Source organism: Protomyctophum parallelum (genome assembly GCF_964188405.1).
Source record: "Protomyctophum parallelum genome assembly, chromosome: 1".
Classification (NCBI taxonomy): Eukaryota; Metazoa; Chordata; class Actinopteri; order Myctophiformes; family Myctophidae; genus Protomyctophum; species Protomyctophum parallelum.
Genome location: NC_139697.1, coordinates 84,533,319 through 84,554,429, shown reverse-complemented (window position 1 = coordinate 84,554,429; position 21,111 = coordinate 84,533,319). Strand labels below are relative to the sequence as shown.

General features: G+C 41.0%; 1 protein-coding gene across 2 annotated transcripts in view; it reads right to left on the bottom strand.

Annotated features, from left to right (window-relative positions):
- Positions 1 to 18,045, bottom strand: part of dscama (Down syndrome cell adhesion molecule a) — a 112,913-nt gene extending 94,868 nt beyond the window's left edge. For both annotated transcript variants that reach the window (XM_083779942.1, XM_083779941.1), the window contains exon 1: positions 17,576 to 18,045. In XM_083779942.1, the coding sequence (XP_083636068.1) occupies positions 17,576 to 17,618 (43 nt within the window). In that variant the 5' untranslated portion in view covers positions 17,619 to 18,045. The remainder of the gene's footprint in view (positions 1 to 17,575) is intronic.
- Between the last annotated feature and the right edge of the window lie 3,066 nt (positions 18,046 to 21,111).

Sequence of the window (21,111 nt, the reverse complement as noted above, 5' to 3'; positions counted from 1 at the left end):
TGGCCCTGTTAACATGCACACTCGCTTCCTGTCACCAGCCGGACTGCCTGCCTGCCTGTGCGACAGCTGCCAATCCCTCCTCCCCAGGGACCAAACATTTTAGCGCTTCATAAATTCCTAATGAGCGCGCTCAAATCACTGTCCGCTTCCTCCCACTGGTCGTTCAGTCCGTTACGACAAACAAACACTGTCACGTACACATGTTTCCTCACATTTCTTGCTGCACTCACTTCACACATGCATTACACAGAGGGGTAGTCATGGAGGTGTTGAAGGGTGAATGGATGTTGTCAACAACTACAGTTTTATGGTGTCTTATTCCAGGAGGTATACATCTGGATCACAGAAGGACCAGACTGTTCTTAAGGGACCTAATATTGATTGTGATGCTGAACATTAATTCACTTTAAAAGACTGGTATTAGTCAGTGTAGACTAAAGAGGCCTAAACATTTAACTTAGTATCTTCATATCTGTACTGTACCTCAGTAAAGTGCCAAAGTTTGTATTTTAATATGTTTTCTCTTTCAGTTCCCTCATCTCCAAGTACAGTATGTGTTTTTTTTAGTGGTGCAACCACTCCCTGTGGCTGCCTGCCTGGGTGGGTATGGGTATGGGTAATAGCATGGTTGTTTTTCACCACCGGTGCGCAACCTAACAAACACACAATAACTGTATATATGATGATTTCGGGTGTGCCAGTACAGTAACAGTGACAGTACAGTACAGTACAGTACAGTAGAGGGACCCCCACATGGTAACTCTGTCATTTCTCTACCATTTCGGACACGGGGCAGCTCACCGGGCCGGCACCCTGGGTGCATTCCTGTGGGTCTGGAATCCCCCCCCCCCGAGAACCCCCACATGGAGTTGCACCACTCACTTCACACGGGTGTGATTTTTAATAGTTTTTTGGTTAGATAACAGGTTTAAGAGATAGGCTATTGTCGTTTCATTCTACCACATACAATAAGCCAAGTAAGTGAATACCCCACTTGCCTTTTTTAAGAGATGTAAAAGTCTCTTAAAAAGGGACTAGTGGGATTAGTTCGACAACACTGTCACTCCCGCCATGCACGGCAGGTTAAAACTAACCCGTAGTAGGTTAAAACTAACCCATAATTGGCTTCCTGTGAGATTAGGTTTAAGGTTGGGTTTTGGGTAGGGTGTCTGACTCATGACTGTGGGACTGTTAGTACGTCAGACCCAACACATGCACCCCAAACCTATTTCATCCCTGGGCCAATCTATGACCGGCATACTGCCAATTACCTCAGGACTCAAATTCACTTGTTTGCACAAAAAAGTCATCCCTGGTGTGAAAGAGCTTAAGGAGTTTAGAATCTTACTGTACATGACATGTTTATCTCAGTAGCTGTAAAATGTCTTTCTTTAAGATGCACAACCAATGAAATGAAGAAGAAAGTCAAAGGAACGCTGCATTCATAACGTCATGCACTGTTTCTACTTTTTGAAATTTATTTTTCAGTAATTTCTTTCGTTTTATTCGTATGCTAGCAATAAAGGTTATTTATATTGCGAATTAGGGAGTGTGTCAAAACAAAATACTGTGCAAAAAGCTGCGGTACTTTGCACTCTAAATGAGAACAAAGAACCATCACACAGCCAAAGGTTTGAGTGTGTTTGAAAGGTGAACGAGAGACAGAAAGAGAGGCTGCCTCACGAGTGCTTTTGTCTCAATCTTCTTCGCGCCAACTCATTAAAAATTTAGCCCCCTTCCCATTTCTGGGTGGCTGATTCCTTAGGACGAGTGAGTTGTGATGGACGGCAGCCCTGCCAAGATCCCAATAGTTCAGATACATATAGTCAGAGTGCATTTATTTTTCAGTGTATTGCCAGGGAAAACAGTGAGGGGTGGAGCAGCATCATGGAGAACTGGAAAGCACTCAGACAGTTACACGCAGATGGCTATTAAGAGAGATATAGGGAGTGATGAAGGGGGAGAGGGAGAGAGAGAGAGAGAAATTTCAAGGGAGACGGGAGCCACGACAAAGGTCAAAGAAATTCTCTAACTCTATTGTCTTAAAAATACTAATAATAGCAAATTGCCATTCTCCTCTCCTTTCTCTCTGCCTCCCTCTTGTAGCGTGGCTGTGTTTGTATTCCTCTCTAACCTTCAGCTCTCCTTCACGCTACTCTGGCCCTGTCTTTCACAGTCAGACTTGCTCAACCTTTACAGGAGGTTGCAGGTGCAAAGAAACAAACACGAAAATTGTGTGTGTGTGTGTGTGTGTGTGTGGTGTGTGTGTGTGTGCGTGCGTGCGTGCGTGCGTGCGTGCGTGCGTGCGTGCGTGCGTGCGTGCGTGCGTGCGTGCGTGGCGTGGCGTGGCGTGCGTGCGTGCGTGCACACACATGTGGGGGGGTAGGACCAGAGATGAGGGCATAGCTACATGACACTGAGCTGGCAATCTGATGATACACAAAAGAGGGAGGGGGTTATGACACAAGGTAAGATGAGATCAGGTGTTAGTCGCAAAAATAATAAAAGAATGAAACACAGGAGACCAGTAAGAGGTTTGAGGGTGACAGAAGACTGCTGGGCGAGTGCTGGCATGGGGATCAACATATGGAATGAATTCTGTACTGGCCATATTTATATGGAGCGTGTCTTGAGTGTACAGGGTTTGATGAGGTCAGATCAACATATGGAATGTCAGAACAGGTCAGATCCATATATGGAGATCTAAGGATGGCAGCGGGGGCAGTGTCTTGAGTGTACAGGGTTTGATGAGGGCCCAGATATGGCCGGACCTTAATTTTCGGGCCTGTTGAGAACTCTAGTTTTCACCGGCTGCCAGGCGCGGCTGCACTAATAACTTTGGGGTAGGCCCGTCTAGAGTTTAAATGGACAGGTATCAGTCAAAAAGGAGACATCGAAGAGCTAGGATGGATGGGGAAGGATCAACATATGGAATGTCAGAACAGGTCAGCTCCATATATGGAGATCTAAGGGTTTGAGGTTTGAGGTGAGACGTAGAGTTGCTAGTCAATTTCAAACCATGGAGAGTGCCATAGATTTAGTAAAGAGACACTTTAGTCGGGCCGTAAACAAGGAAGTGAAACTCTAGGATCGCTGAAGAAGGAAACGCCAAGCAATGGGAGCTGCCAAAAAATGGATTACAGCGATCCTGTTTTATATCATTAAAAAGCTTTATATGGTGGAGAATTCCGTCAGAAGCAGACAACGATTGGATTTTATATGACGTATAATATGAGTATTCCGCATTAAGCAATAAATGTGCAATTATTGCAGTAGCAATAAACTACTTCCACCCTGCCGTAGGCTACCTACATTTTTGTTGAGGGGCGCTAGCCCCTCCTATATACAGGTTTGTTGTTTTTTTTAAACACCATTGACAATGATGGGAAAATCTACGTCATCTTGTTCCTAACACAAACATTAAATGCCATTAACAATAAAGTTTTGTCACTGTTTGTCACCATTACATCACCTAATCAACATGAGTTAGACATAAATATATTAGCGCCCCTCACTTCACACGGGTGTGATTTTTTATTTATCCATTAATTTGTACACTCTAGCTGTATCTGCCACATTTCCGAGTGTGTCGAGTGAAGAGGCACACTTCTTCTGTCTGTTGACAACACTGAGAACAGTACCACTGAAAGATCAAACCAGCACTGGGCTGAATCTTAAAACAGGAGATGAAAGATTTGTGTGGACCCCATCGATACGCGCTTAGCGTTCTGCCTGGTGGGCAGATTAAGGCTGCATTCATACATACTAACACTTTGGTCCACAACTCAAAGGAAGGCTTCATCTGAATTTCTCTCTCTGTGCTGGTACTATTTTGAACGTCAACCATCCGAAATTAGCAATGTTCTTTTGGATGTTTAGTTGCTTACTGGCCAGATGAGCATTGATTAGGTCACTCTAGCCTGGTATTCAAAACAAAACAATTACTTTTCCCCTATATTCACTGAGGCAGAAAAAAACTGATTTGACATTTCAGGAATGGTTCCTGGTATAGAGCTCTATAGGTCAGCAAGAAATACCCTAGAGTCATCTTTAGAGCAGCCCTTCACACACGCAGGCACACGTGCAAGCACATACACAATACATACTCAAGGCAAGGGTCATCAATATGTCCGTAGCCTACATGGACAAATGTGTCTGTGACAAAGACTTGGTCTTGTCCGTAGCAAATTTTTGATTATTTTGATCATAAGACCCAAGTACTGAATTTTTGAAGTCTCCAAAAGTATGTATGACACAATATTTACTATCACACTATGGCATAGGCCTATTAAGAGTCCATAGGATGCCCTTAACTTTGAGAGACAAATTAGTACAAATTGAACCAAATGGACCCGTAACAATCTCAGAGTTACAGACCTGTTACGGTCATTCAGGGAAAGCTCTTTATGTGTGTCTTTATTATTGTCCACTCATTTTGTATGTCTGTGGCAAAAGTGGAATTTTGACAAAAATGTCCACAACAAGCCAGCAAAGCAATGACCCCTGAATAGTCGGAGCGCAACGCTACTGTATCAAAGAACTATGTTGCACATACAGTAGTCGCTGGTGCGACTAACAATGAAGAGAAAAGACCGAAATGTTGTGTACCTGATAAATGCAGTCAACATTTTATCAGAGCTAACCTCTATTTACAGCATAGAAATTGAACACGACTCACTTAGGGTTTAACACACTTCCAAACAGTACCCCTTCTTTAAGTCACAGGAGCCAAAATTGTGCTTGTACCGGTAAGTAATCCATGTGATGTCTTGTTTACATCTTAGCTGCAACAAGCATGCTAATCACAATAACAAGCAGAAGTAGTCTATTTCCTCTCAGAACGGTGGATTTCAAAATAAGAGATTTTACTGGAGTAGGCTATTTCCAATTTTTACTTCTGGTCCACTACATCTCAGAGACAAATATTATATACTTATTAGACAGCTCAAGTTACTAGTTACTTTATGTACATTTTAATTATTACAAAACATACAGTAACTAACCTATAGGCCTACTTAGGTTGTTGGAAAACAGCCAAACTACAAGCTCGGCAATTTCACTGAGCTTGTAGAATTGCCACTGTATTTTCAAAAGATTTGTATACTGAACATTCAGCATATTGAGTACTTTTGGAATTAAGCATATTTTGATGCCAATACTCACTTACATTTTCAATAATATTTTTTATTTCATTTTATAATTGTTTTTTGTAGTCCTTTCTAGAATGTGATACATTTTACTTAAGTAACAAATGTGAATTCTTCTTCCACCACTGAAAATGGCTGGCACAGTCCCAGATGTCAGAACCTATTGGTGGCAGCCCCTGCTGAAGGCTCTAATCCTGGATTGCAGTTGACTCCTAATGCACTCCTCCTGTCCTGTCCCAGCCGCTCAGTGGAAGGGGCAACTTGGTTTGGTTTGGCACCGTGACACAGCTCAAGGGCACCATTCAGACACACTTTGGTCAAAGTGAGAGTGCATGCAGGGCAAGGGGGGGTCTCAAAGGATTCAGTGTAAGGACGGGGGGTGTTTGCTATACTGTACATGAGTGATTGGCCAAATCAATGTAAATCACACTGACATGCACATGAGAAACAGGCAAGACAGCAACAGGTCCACTGAACAATAATATTTCTGTTGTTGCAAGCCATTTCCGGACAGATCTACATTCAGATCTTGGACTTTATGAGACCAGCCTGTGACGTCAGCCTCAGCCATCTATGACCTATAGTCAGGCTCTATACGGTCATTCAACCGCCATAGTATAAATATAAAGAAATATGAAAGTGTATGGAGGTACTTCCTTGGTCTACTGGCAATGTGAAATCTGGTGCTGATCGGCCCAGTTGTTCGTGAGATTAGCTCTCGGACAAACCGTTATAGGCTGGTCGATACGACATAAAATCAACATCATGATTATATCAAACCTTTGCCTCGATTACGATTAATGAACGATTGTGGAAAAAATGAGAAACGCTTTGCAATGTGACACGTCGTGATCTTGTAGATCGGCTATTTCCACTATTTTTGTATGTTGCACAAGAAGTGTCAGTTACAAGGTAACCGATCAAACACAAATACCTGCTTCTCATTTAATTGATTAGCCTACATTAGCATGGTTAACGGTTTATTGGTCCTAAATATAAGTTTTGATGTATTTTCGGTTAGTTGCCCAGCCCTAACACACAGACAGACCGAGTTCTCCTCATAGACAGCTAGCCTCCTACAGAGCCATGTCATAAAAAAGCCTTTATCTCTCAACATGTCCCTATAATGTACTGTATGGGATTGAAACCTGCTGTGGGCCTCCGTCAATCCCGACAGCACCCATCAGGGGCTACTTCCAAAACCACCCAGGCAATTTATTTAAGTAAATGTCTGATCAATAACACACAACATAAAGAGGGCTATGCATTAGACTGTACATTAGCCCACTGATGTGTCAGGGGCTTTCTCTCTGCTCTGCCTGTGTGTGTTTACCTCGACCAAACACCCGTAGTTCCCCGGTCCCCATCTTTTCTTTCTTTCTTTTCAAAATCTTTTTATTTTCGTTTTATAACAGTATGCGTGTCAAGTCACAGATTCATAGAAAAATTTAAATTAAAACATTCGATTTTAGTATCAGTGACTGTGGGGTAAATAAACGTACTGTATAAATCACAGAGATCGTGGGCAGACATATTAAGAAGACTGTTATTGTGCAAAACATGGCCCTTCAAGACAAAAGAAAAACGAAAAACATTTTCTCCCCAATTTAGTATAGCCAATTCCCAATTCCCCAGCCTCTCTACAAGTACTCCATCTTTTCTTTCTGAACGTGTTCATCATATATGCCTGGTACTTTTGACTGTAGTTGTAGTTGAGTAATATTTGAAAAAGAGTATTTACAGATACTTTGACGAAGTACTGGGGGTGGAGTACTTTGTCCACCCCTGTAATTGAGGCAGGGTAGTGTACAGCCTGTTTGGGAAGAGACTGGGAAGAGACATTAGTGATGACGGCTATGGTCGTTTTTAGCCCAAGGAGTGTTTTTTGTGCAAACCTAATGCTTGCAATGGATTCAAAATGATGAAAACCCCCTAGTTTGACACATCACATACTTCACGCTACTTAAAGCATAATGAAATTGTGAAAATGTTGCCTTATATACGTTGTTAATGGTACAGTATGGTCACATACTGTATAACTTGCGATAACAGGCATTAAGCTACAGAATTCGAAGATGTATCATACCAAAATATAAACTAGAGACATGTAGGAATACAAAAATACACAAATGTCACCTTAGGTAGCCTATAGTCTACCAATTTATGAAAATGTCAGTGTTGTTTTTCTGTAAAAGTTGCTTTACTAAAATATTGGTAGTTGCGGGGTCCGGTATTTTGGGCTTGTTTCTAAAGTATAGTTGCTTATTTTGGGCTTGCTTTCTTGCGTCCTAAAAGTTGTTGGTTCTCAAACATTTTCCTATCAAGGCAACCTGATTTGTAGGCTAATTGTCCGTGTCCCTGTACCAGATTTGTGTTATATATTTTATTTTTAGTTGCTTATTTCTATCGCAAAATCTGGCAACTCTGCCTCCCCCACCCCTCCTATCTCCTGCCCTAGGGGCTCAGTAAGCGGCAAATAGAGGAGCGCTCTGCCCCTAAAGCGATGCATGGAGCAGAGAACAGGGACCCCGCACTCTCACCCAAACCACCAACTCCCAATTTGCTCTCATGAATAATGTTGAGCGGTGCGCTCAGTGCCACGCAGCAGCTCTGTAAAAAAAATACAATGATATCCTCCTCTGATGTCAACTCTCCGGAGGCTGAGACGGAGGGGTTGCCGCCGCGGAGCGGGTTAGTTGATGCATGTGAATGCTCATTTACATGAACGCTAACAGGAGAAAGAGCGGGAGAGAGAGAGAGAGAGAGAGAGAGAGAGAGAGAGAGAGAGAGAGAGAGAGAGAGATAGTGAGAGAGAGGAGGAGTTCCCACAGACTGACTGAATATACTTGGAAGACCTTAATCAGCTCCAGCTGGTGAAATGAAAATGTCAGACTATTGGACAGCAGCACAGAGGGAGAGAATGAGAGAAAAAACACAAACATAAAGAGAGGGACGCACACACAGAGGGATGTCAGAGGTCACGGGTCGGTTTGAACACTACAGAAACTCTACTACCGTACATAAACAAGGCCTTGCTTTTGCCATTGAACGGTTGAAGCTAACATGCATAGACGTGAAGAGATAACACGAGAAAGTAAAGCAGGTGAAAACAGCCACATCCAACATATCAGATATTTTTAAGAGCTCCATTAGCTTTCCTCTGTCGCACAGCATTGATATGCAGAGGGCTTTCTGCACTGTGCTGCAACTTACGCTATTAGTCCGCATCAAGATCAAAGTATGAATCAGAGCTAGTTGTTGACATGCATTTTCATCCTAAGGCACTGCAGCTTTGGAGTCACCAAACTGACTGAGCTCACTTTCTATACAACAAATCTAGAATAATATTTAAATGAATCACACATAAATGAATGTGACTATTAATTCAAATGTATGCCTAATTACTATAGGCATGATAGTGGAGTAATCATCTCAATTGATCTATTTTCTCATATATGGATACGTGTGTGTGTGTGTGTGTGTGTGTGTGTGTGTGTGTGTGTGTGTGTGTGTGTGTGTGTGTTACATGACAGTATATTTATTTCAACAGAGTTGTGCTGTACCATGCATGCCATTGCTATACTAGCCTATGAATAGCTGGTAGAGAGAGAAGGGGGATCTCAGGTGAGCTAAGCGGTAGGACATTAAACCCAGCAGGCAGGGATGAACGGGGAGATTAACTCAAGGAGGAGGAATGACAGCTTGAAGAATATCTCCAGTGCAATGTGCATACACTGACAGTACAGCACAGGCCTTCAGTAGTGAATGCTACAGTAGTGTAGGAGGGGAGCCATTACAGAAGTCTGTCTTCATGCATACTTGTATTCTACACCTACGGTGCAAATAATCCCTCCATCACCACACATTCACAACACAGCATTCTACTCTTTGTGGATGCTACAGTAAAGTAGACCTGCAATTGATATCCCACTATGAAAAAATTGCAAAGCAAGAACATCTCCAAATGTTTTCCATTTGAGGAAGCAGCTATTTTGCAGTTGTCATGCATGTACTATACCATGTTCGCATGTAGCATAATAAACTACTATGATTCGCACGCACACACGCACGTATGTACAGGTACGCACGCAGCCATGCACGCAGCCATGCACGCACGCACGCACGCACGCACGCACGCAAGCACACACACACACACACACACACACACACACACACACACACACACACACACACACACACACACACACACACACACACACACACACACACACACACACACACTTTATATAGCATTTTATGTGCAGCTCATTCATCTGTTGTTAGTAAAGTGCATTAGTGCAGTGTCGTGAAGCTGATAAAAAGACCCAACAGCAGCCAGTTGTTGAAGAGAAACAAAGAGGTTTGCAGTTGACCAGTGTGGAGGGATTGATGGGATGACTAGACACTCCGCTGACAGCCACGTTGTCCAGTGCCCCTCCCCTTCTCTATCTACACACTGTTCCCCTCCCCCACAATCCTCCACTTGCCTTAAAGGCAAGTACTGTATATTTCCTTTTAACAGAGTCCTCTCTATTTCATGTTGTAAATTTGTTTATTTTTTCTTTTTTTTAATAGCCAGTCAAACTGCTCTTTGTGCAGTGTGTGTGTGTGTGTGTGTGTGTGTGTGTGTGTGTGCGTGCGTGCGTGCGTGCGTGCGTGCGTGCGTGCGTGCGTGTGTGTGTGTGTGAGAGAGAGAGAATTTCTATGTTCTGGTTTAGTCCATTCATATTAAACGTCACATGAGACAGAACAGAACCAACCACCGTACCAACCAGACCATGAACCTTACTTTAAAAAATACCATACACATACAGTACTACAGTATACAACAGAACATACTGGTGCCAGAGGGGCGAGGGAACAGTACGGGGAACATCTGCAACATTGTCCTCATCATTCAGTCTTCCCGCTTGGGGACAGTCCATACAGCACAATTATAAATCACCCAGATGGACACTTGGTCAATTGAAAGTAGCAAAAAAAAAGAAAGCAAACCAAAAAAAAAGAAAAGAAACTGACTTGGGAAAAATTGATGGCATTGTAACTACACTCAATCTGCATACAAATGCGAACCATTCTTTATTAATCATCTAATGCTGAAGTAAAACATTTTGTTCATTCCCTAAATTAACAACGTGACTATTCCTTTCCCCCGAACATAAGTGTTACATTTATGCTCTGTTGTACGACCGTGTCGGTCAGATTTACAAGCTCACAATGCGTCGTGTAGGTGGGTGGTGTGTTTCAATGTGTGTTCCTGTCATCTGACAGTCATGTATGGCTGCCTAGTGACAAGGGACAGTGGGTCTATATAAACACAGCCAAGCAGCAAAATACACATTAACGTATTCAAAGCATTTAGTGCTCAGGATTAATCGAATTATAATTTAATCATCTGATCAAACAGCAATTAGCATAATCACTTCTGGGGAAGGCCTGATATAGTGCAGACTGATGCGGAATGGACCTGGGGGCTAGCAACACTTGAAACATGTGCCACAATCTTTGAAAATGTTACACATTTCAGACTCCAGGAATAGTGCTGTTTTTGAATGCTAATCAGCGCTTCTCGGATATGCCTCATAAATCCATCCAATGGTTTGCCGTGGGGATGTAAATTGCCAGAGACCTTCAGATTCAATATTCTCACAATATTTAGATGAAACAATATAGTTATGTGATACAGCAAAATTGTTAAATGTAATAGGCAATTATCTATGAAAGCTGAAGTGACATGTAATGCCATTAAATTACAAAAGCACCATATTTTAGCAGATATTCAACTCCTCAAAAATGTTTGCGTTAATTTTGAGTTAGTAGCTGTATATCATGAAACATTTTGATCAACTTCAAAGAACTTTATTTTTCCTTTCGGAAACCTTTTCTAATATAAAATAAATAAATGTTATGTTGCCTATGAATCAAACTTCATTTCAATACATTAATCTATGTATAAGATTTATCCTATTTTTGTCTATTTCAACTATATTGTTTTTCTAGATTTAATGTGTACTTTGTATTTTTGTATATTTGGTGTTTTATCATTATTTTCTAAAACATTTGATTAACCATACTTTTGGTTAAAAAATAGATATGAAACATATACTGGAAAAGCGACCTTAACAATCCTTTCAAATGTAGGCATGTGCAGAAATGCATGTAAGAAGCACACATTTTGACCAGCGTGGAGAAACCCCAAGAGTGTGTGTCTCTGTAGGGGTCATTTGGAAACACTCCCATTACCCTAGTGACAGCCTTTAAAAATGGCTTTCCAATAATAGCTACGCAGTATGTTCTTGCACCACATTAGAGAAAAGTCCCCGGATTCTTTTCTGCTGGATGATAACCACTTAAACGTCTTAAATCCTCTATTGTTAGTCAAATGGACCTGAGTTACATTTGTAGTTGGCAAAGCAGTAAATATACCCTACTGTAACATACAATATGTAATCTGCAGTCTCAATGCCACAATGTCTCCCTGGTGCATTACCTAACCTGCACTTGGGCGAATACCGTAGTTACATAATGTTCAAGATCATGGTCAGATATGTCTTTGAGGATAATGTCCTGTAGAGTAGACAAAAAAATAGAGCAAGACAAAAGAGTCATAGAAAATGCTGATATTTATAGTATAGCCTGAGATCTACAGTAGGTGTTGTCCTACAGTGATCGAGGCATTAACCTACTGCCCTTAGCTGGAAGCCTATAGATGAAGGCTGATTAGAAAACAAATCACACCTCAAATGTACTTAGTTCATTAATTCACCTATTTTAGCAGCAGCGGAGACACAACAGAAAACGACTTCAGAGACCAAAAGTAATTTAGGCCCACAGCACATACTATTTACATAACTGAGTCACCAACTACATAATCAACATTCAATTTCTATTAAATTACAAGAGACAAAAGACTACACACAAAATTAGAGAGTAGGTTCCAGTAAGCCTTACTAAAGCTTTAGCAAATATAGCAGCAATAAAACAGAATTATTAATACAAATGAGACATGGCTGTATAATCATTTTACTGTATATCTGACAAATCTTTGTTTTCATGTGGTCACAAATTCAGCATTACACAGCTATGTACAGTACTGTGTACAGTACTGTGTTGTTTAGTGACCTCAAGTCAATGTGTTTGCTTCTTGTTCATTGTGCTGATGTGTGCTGTTATCGTGCTAACTCAATGTGAAATTAAATATACTTTTCAGCACCAAAGGATATACAGTAGTCTACTCTACACAGATCCAGCTTCCTAACTGGTCTGATAATGACCTCCAAAAAGATGTAGCTGACTGTGCAAATATGTATTACATTTCCTAAAATAAAACGACTTATACTCAATCAAAATGTTAACAAGGACAGACAAAAGTACAGGTGTAGGTGAGGCAATTTCACTCATCAACAAAAAACAAATATTGTTGTTGTTGCTATTGTTATTATTTGTTATGTTACGTATATGTATGAAATGTGTATTACATGCATAATCACGTTTGTTTTGCATTATTGACTCATACTACAATGGAAAAAATATATTTCTATAACCACAACACAACAGTATTTACTTTGAAAATACATATTTGGGGAAGGAATCTTCCGCATGTACAGCAGGTTTTTCCATTTTGGGCAAACTCAGCCACCGTAATTGACTGATGTGTTTAAAAACAGTGCTATATCTGTATGGGAGAAACATTAACCAAAATTGTACAATTAGTTGACCATTAGCTTCCACATACTGTAGCACAAGCTGAACGTGTATGTCCCTCTCTGCCTTCTTGTCCTGCTTGTTTCCACATCACTACACACCACCATCTCCTTAAGCATTCTGGCCTGGGTTAAATGAAACCTTTAACAGTTCATTGTGCAGCCATTAACATATGCTTGAATCTACTTCCCTCTTAACAGCCAAAAGTAAAGCATATGCACACACACGCACGCACACACGCACGCACATGCACACACACACACCATTTATTTTGAAGCAAATCGTACACAGTGAACATTTCATTCTGTGAGTAAAAATGCAACAATATTTTACTGCGTATAGAGGATACTTGGGCCGTCATGACGACTGTAGGCTAATTTAAGCTTGAGTGTGATTCTCTGTCATTCTTCTCACATACAATATTCGTTAAATATCAAACTTTCACAACATATTTCCCCTCTTTGCAATTATTGACGGACAGAGAAAGCCTTTCTGGTGGTAGGGAAAGAGCATCAGGATTACTGCATGTTGGACATTGATTGTATTATATGTAATGTATACAAAATCACACCTGTGTGAAGTGAGGGGCGCTCTTATCATATGTCATCATACATCATCTCATTCTGGCCAATCACAATATCACTTTTGTCTTCAATGTTTTTGTTTACACATGTTTGTGTTTAACACTTTTATCTTCAACGTTTGGGTTTACACAAACCCTCAAAGCTGGACATAGGATGGGCTGGCGCCCCTCCAAAAGGTGTAACTTATTACACTGAGCAAATAGACCTCAATGTCTTGCTACAGTCTGAAATAGCAACAAATATAGCCTTTTAACGATTGACCTTATATTACTCTGTTGATAGCAATGCCCTACTCTAAGAGGCTGGTGGTCTGTTGTGCTGATGTGTTATTGTGACTGTCAACCCTCCCACATGTATGTGAACTAGTGTGAAGTGACAGATATAGGCTATACCAATGTATAACTGGTCTATAAAGACATAGTTCCTCAGTGGCCTGAGCATGACCCCAAAACAGTGCTGTTCATAGATATGATCAAGATATATTGAATTTCATCAGCTGGGAGTGACCGTTTGTTGGAATAGTGTTATGGATGCACTCATACAGCAATATCCAGTTAAATGAACACTCCCTATTTTGCTGTGCAGATTTGTGGAGTTCTAGCACCAGGATACTGGGTTATTATTTAACACGTACAGGACGGAGCTTTCTGAATTCTATAATAATATCTTTCCTGATGCTGTCAGAGTGGAGAAAAATATGCTGTCTTCTGAAATGGAACAGAGATAATTACAACACATCTATCACGGAAATGTACATGAGGATGCAAATTATATTGACCACTTTTCTTTGGCTAATGACAAAAACAGAGTAGGCCTACTTATTAAGTCAAAGTGTCTGATATCTTCATCCTATACTCTCATCTCTGTGATTTGTTGATTAAAATCGCTGTCCTCATGACAGTTTTATCGAGGTTCATGGGCTATTCCTGATTTAAACGAGCAGTCTAAAATTAGCTGACAGGTATTCAGATGTCACAGCCTTGGATATCGTTCATTTTCTCGTCCACAGTTGGTGAAAGACAGGATCTACTGTAGTCCTTATGTTGATTTGAACCAAAATGGGGTGTAATATGTGTTTTACTAAACTGATGTACCCTCTCGACCACTGCTCCTTGTCATCCTATGCAGAAAGCTATAAATGTGGATGCACAGAGTATTAAGCACCAATTGAGGGAGCTTTTATTAGCATCCAATTGAGCATGTGTCAGATTTGCCCCTCAGCACGGCTGGGCAAAACAAACAACATTATGCATTTTCCCAGTTTTATCTCTCCATAGATAGATCTGTTGTTCTCATTCCATTTTGCTTTTAATAGAGGACTTTCACAAGGGCACTCCAGAAGCTCAAGAGCCATTGAAATGAACTATACAACTATTTCTCACTCCCTGGTAGAGTGAAATTAGTAACAATTAGCTTGCAAATTCATCCCCAAAAATGGAAAACTGCAATTAAAAGCCCAAATGGATTTTAGTACAATACATAGCAAATTGAGCGTATACTGTGGTAAAACAATAAGCACGCTGAACAACATGAACAGGCAAATCTTCTGTGAACATAAGGTAAACTCAGGGTTACATTTTACAGTAAACATTAATAGTGAAGCATATTTCACCTCAAATCGAGAAGTGCAATTTAAAAGCTTCTTTCAACTGAATAAGCTCTTACACTAACTATCACAATTCCTCCTAATGTCAAACATAGGCCTAGTAATCACAAAAGAAAGTGCCAAGCATAAATCTTGTGGGGAAGCACTTCCGGGGTCACCTGCACAGAGTGCAGCCTTGCTCAAATCTAGCCCACACTGCGCCAACACTCATTATCCAGGTCTCCATAGAGACCACCTCAGGAGCATGTGCTAGACCATGACCTTAAAAGCTGTTATTTCTGGAATTCACATCTTTCCGGCCAGAAGATGTGCAAACTGTGCTATTACAAGGTGCCTGGGCATTTAGTGTAATCACTTAGATATTCAGTGAATACAAGTACACTGTGTAAAATCTTCATTCAATTTCACACAATTGTTTGTGTCTTTTGAAACTGTGTGCAGCATCTATAAAGTGCATTCATATTTTGCAAAGCAAGGACTGCCATAGTGTATATATCATGGGCAATTCTCATTTCTGCATGCAATTTTTTATCTTGGAGACTTGGACTAGCAAAAATATTGACTTTTTGAACTAAGTAATGGTGTCTCTCAATATGAAATGCACTGCAACGGCAGCAGGCAGACACAACATGCCACACAATTAGAAGTGCTGCTATTGCCATTCAAAGTTTCCATGTTGAAGCACGTAGCAGCAGCCATTTTGCAACGAGGTTGCCTGGACCAAAGAGACTGAAAAAGCCATTTACAAGCAAAGAAATGGATCGTGCTCAGACAAGCATATGTTTGAGCAAACCACTGAGTGATGCTGTATTCCAAATGGACATCACCCTGTGGAGCAGGTCGTCTCCCTTTGTGCAGAATGTCATGCCTCCATCATAGAGAAGAGGCTTATACGCCACCGCCACTGCTTTTACTGTATCCCCTATAAACAACCACTGTCTTCATTCAGCCCTTCAGCATGGCCACAAAATGGTTTTCCTGTCATCTCTAGTTGACGCACCGCCATCTACCATCAGTTTACATTGCATATGTCCATTTTTCTATCCTTTAGAAGATCCCTAACTGCCCCAATTTTCTTTCAAGCTAATTTCTGCAACACATACGCACACATACACACAATCCCACCCTCTACCCCTTGTCCTCCTCAGTGCACCCCCCAACTACACACACACACACACACACACACACACACACACACACACACACACACACACGCACACACACACACACACACACACACACACACACACACACACACACACACACACACACACACACCCTTCTTGTGTTCGCTGTTAAATCGGTCACCAAAACTAAAAACACAACTGCTTCTTATCAAATGTATCTTTTTTTATGTATTCACTATGTAAGAAAGTAGGATCTGGATGCATTTTGTGAGGGGAACATTTGGGAAAGAGTGAAGGGTTTATCTATTGGTTTTTTTTCTTTCACCCCCAGTCCAAAATGACTCCATGTCTGTGCTTCTAATATGGCGGTTGCAATGCCATAAAAGAAGACACAGCCAACCTATTTAATCCCTTTTCAATAATATAGGCCTACTGAATAGATCTAACAAACATGTACATGTAATCTATAGAACAGACAGTTACATTTTATACATAAACCATATAATGTTACTCTGAAATGTCTATTGTGTAATTTAACTTCATATATGTATATTCATAATTATCTGTCTTGGTTTAGGAGTAGGCTAATGATTGAATTGAAAAATCAATACAGCTACCTGAGTGAAAATTATTCTTATTTCAATATGTAAATAATTGTATATTATTTAAATGTAGGCCTATTTCATGTGCAGCTTTGCAGTTGATTTCAAATATAGAAATGAAATGTGTTTATTGCAGTTTGGAGACAAACAAATTCAAAAACATTTAATTACTTTAGATAATGCATATTATTTGTATACATCTTATAGATATCAAAATCTGGTTTCAAACTGAACATCTAATTTATCTAACAAATTAACACAGGCTTAGGCCCAGCCCCAATTTGTTTAGTATGGTTGTTTAGGTACAATCTCGAAATGCAAAATAACTGCAGCATGTAGGCCTACATTTCTCTAAAAAATAATTGTAAAGCAAGAAAGAAAGAAAGAAATTCCTTAAAATAAATCCGCATATGGGGTAAAGTGCAGGTTATAACCAATACCATTCATCCGAAAACGACCCCCCCCCCCCCTCTCTCTCTCTTCCTCCTGAGGCTGGAGCTGCTCTCCTCATGGAAGAAAATAAACCTAAATTAAATACAGAAAATGCATAGTAGGCTAATAGCTGAGAGTGTATGCAACACAACATGTAGTAGGCCTAAGTCTGGATGTAACAACTACCCCTCGTCGCTCTTGTGCCAGGACATAGCAACAGCCTGTTACCCTATTTCATTCCCCCTAAAATAAAAAAATCTATATTAATTGCTACATAATGATGGTCTACTTTGTAGCCTATGTTGCATGGTCAGTTCGTTGGAATAATTAACAGAAACTTATAGCTGATTTGAAATGCAAATGTTAAACCTACCATTCAAGATGCACTGGAAAAAGATAATAGCCAATATCCACATGCCCCGCTCCGTTCAATATCCAAACTATGCTTTTTCTTCTTGTTTCTCCACAGTCTTTCTTCCTTATTTTCCTTTATTTCTTCAACAAGTCAATTGCAATGAAAGAGAGGGTGCACAAATTATCTCTCTCTCTCTCTCTCTCTCTCTCTCTCTCTCTCTCTCTCTCTCTCTCTCTCTCGCTCGCTCGCTCGTTCGCTCTCTCTCTCTCTCTCTCTCAATCCTTCCTTCACGTTGGGAAGAGAAGGTACGAGGTTCTGTTGATTGTCTTCTGGAAAGAGCTATGGTCCAACTGTGCGTCTTGTTCCTTGGACTGCCCAGTGCAGCGGTCCTCCTCAGACTCAGTGCAGCCTTCCCCACGGTGTCTCTTGGCCAGGCTCTGCGGGCTGGTACATGGGGAGATGAGCTCCTTGCGCTCCGGTCCAGGTGAGAGCTGCTGCTGAGTCAGAGCGCAGACGGGAGGCTGGAGACGCATGCAGCAATACGCAAACACCACACAAGTCCCAAACAACAAAACCAACGGAAAACATAAATGGGTCCGAATATAAACTTAAAAAAAAACAAAAAACAAAAATAAAAAAAAACTACGAATAAATATTTAATAGCATAATCGTGCGTAAATATATAGCAAAAACAAACAAAAAAAAGTTCCCAGTGATGAAAATTCAGGAAGTTGGGCTTTGAAAAAACAGCATGGACTTGAAGCAGAGGCAAATTGTTAGCTGTACTGAAAACTCATTCTCTCTTCGCCACCTCTCTCCATCCAGAAAGCAACAAGCACACGCATCTTCCCGCACAGCCGTACAAATCACACTGGTCGGTGCGCTAACCTTCCCTGCCTCACAGCATTATGGAATAACCCTCGCCTCTGCATCTGCACCCGCTTTTCTTCTTCATTGCCTTAAAGGTGCAGGGGCGCAAAGCTCGCCACTGATTCCAGCGCTGCGCAAAAGACCGCAAAAATAATATCTGTCTTGTAAAGAAATAAAACTAAAGGTGTGCACAGTGCACACACGTGAGTCGTGAGATAAGCAGATAATCAGTCACTAATCAAGAGATGATTAGACCCGGCCATGATTCTCTCTTGGTTTACCTACTGACACGGCCGGCAATAGGCTGGAGGACGTTTGCTCACTTTGCTGAGGGAGGGAGCATGTGATGTAGGCTACACCTGACTAGATAGGCATTTGTAGGGGGGAAGCTAAATTATCTTAATTGGAAAGGATCAAATCGTGACTTTTAATGTGTTTTCTGCATAATTTATGATCCCCTGGGGCGTTTTGGGATCCAGCCAGCCGTACCCTGCATTCATTAATTGACCTTGACAAATATAAGCAACGACCCCCAATGCACCAGGGGGCATCAAACGGTACCGTGCCACGGTGGCCATGTCTGACATCTTCCACTCATGACTTCACTATTGGAGGACCCGGTCCACAAATTAATCCACCGCTATTAAAAAGGCAAGTTGGAAGGTTTTAATCATCACATCATGCACTTTCAATACTTTGTCAACTTAGACACGTCATTTCAGAACGCGGTGCCTTGCACCATTGTAAGCACAATGGCATTTTATATCATCATGCTTGAATTCAGCCTGCATGGCCCGTTTATGTTCAGTTAGTTGGCAAGTCAAGCTTTAGCCCTCCACCCATAATGCAGTCTCTGTCTCTTAGCATCCACATCAGAGCTGCACATGCATGCACTGCACCAGAAATACAGGACCTGTCACTGCCTGTCTGGCCCATGTGCCTCGATCTAGCCAGTCACCCCCAAAATAAAACAGATCATTATCGCTGACTCCAGTCATCCAAACCAAGATGGCAAGAGAAAACACATATAGGCTACTGTTCCTCACACAATATGTACAAAATAATTCTTTTTTGGTGTTGATTTTAGCCAATCTCTCATCCCGTCAGTCTCTTTCCCAGTGAGGTAGACTATGTGGTCTCATTCCGTTATGACACTGTGTCCCTAATATGCACAGCTCCAGTTCACTGTGCTAGCCTGTCTATCATTCTCTACTGGCATTGGGTCCTCCTAACACATTCAACAAGCACAGCTTTTCAAATGTAACCTATATTATTGTTCTACTGGTACAACCCATTCCCAACAGTTTCTTGCAATTCTCCAAATATACTTATGGCCTATCTCCCTACATCAACAGCCTGTAGGTGATTCATCAGGTCTGGTGATGCAAACCTCCTCGACGTCCCCAAAACCAAACGCTGTACATGGGGGGACAGAGCTTTCGCCTTTGCTGCCCCAACCCTGTGGAATGCCCTCCCTAAGGCACTCAGAGATGCCCCTACCCTTCAAACCTTCAAATCCACCCTCAAAACCCACCTCTTCAAAATTGCCATCCCTAGCTAAACCTTTTCACAGTCTAATTTTCTTTAGCTTTTAGTGTTATTTTTCCTTTTTCTATTAAAGTTGTTTTTAATTTGTTGTTACCTCTGTAAAGCCCCCCCATGTAAAGCGTCTTTGGGTACTCAGAAAAGCTTGAGATATTATTATCAAACTGTTGCCTACTGTAAACTTTGATCATGGCATCATACAACACCAATTATTGTTTTTTGAGGGGCGCTAGCCCCTCCTATATACAGATTTTGTCCCCACACGTCTCATATTTGCCATTGACAATGAAAGGACTGGAGAAATGAGGTCACATGTGCCTCAAACATGATGTAAATTTGTGGCAACACAAACATTAAATGCCATTGACAATAAAGGGAAAATTTATGTCATATGTAGACGAGCAAATCGGCTAACCAATCACATAACTATGATGATGTATAATGATAAGAGCTTGTTAGTGATTGCCATCAGATATTCTTTCATTTATTTTCAAATAAAAAGTGCACATTGCTTTTTGTAGGGCAAAGAAACTGCTCCATACTGTGGTGAGAAAGACAGTTTACACACCACGAGCCAACACTTAAGAGTTATACTACAAATCCTATTCTCATCAGTGATGATTGTTGGACCAGTGAGTGTGAGAACGAAAAGATAGATGTTTGGTGTGAGATTATTTTGTCTTAAATTATTTAAAACAGCTATATCTCTGTCTCAGAGGAGGGGTGTGGACAGTTGAGAAAACCGCCTACTAGTGACATCATCGATGGGGAATGTAAGCTACCGTAATAGAAACTGCAGGCTTTCTATTCCAGGAAATGTAGCATGCTATAATGGAAGCCATAGTTCTCACGTAATCTTTTTTTCTTTTATTACTTCTAAACGATTGGTAGGCGTTTTATGAAGTGTCCACAGCCCGAGACAGATACAGAATAGAGAAAAGGTGTATCATATATGGTCATATATGAGGAGTAAGTTAGTTTGGACCAATTATATGAGAGTAGGTTGAAAATCTATGAAGTAAGTCATCCTTAAAGTATGGATAACAATGAGGGACCATTGGAGATGCCAGATGACCATTTTCTGCACGCCACCGTGGAGATGGGTTTGATTCCTCTACAGTGCCTTGGCTGGGCATTCC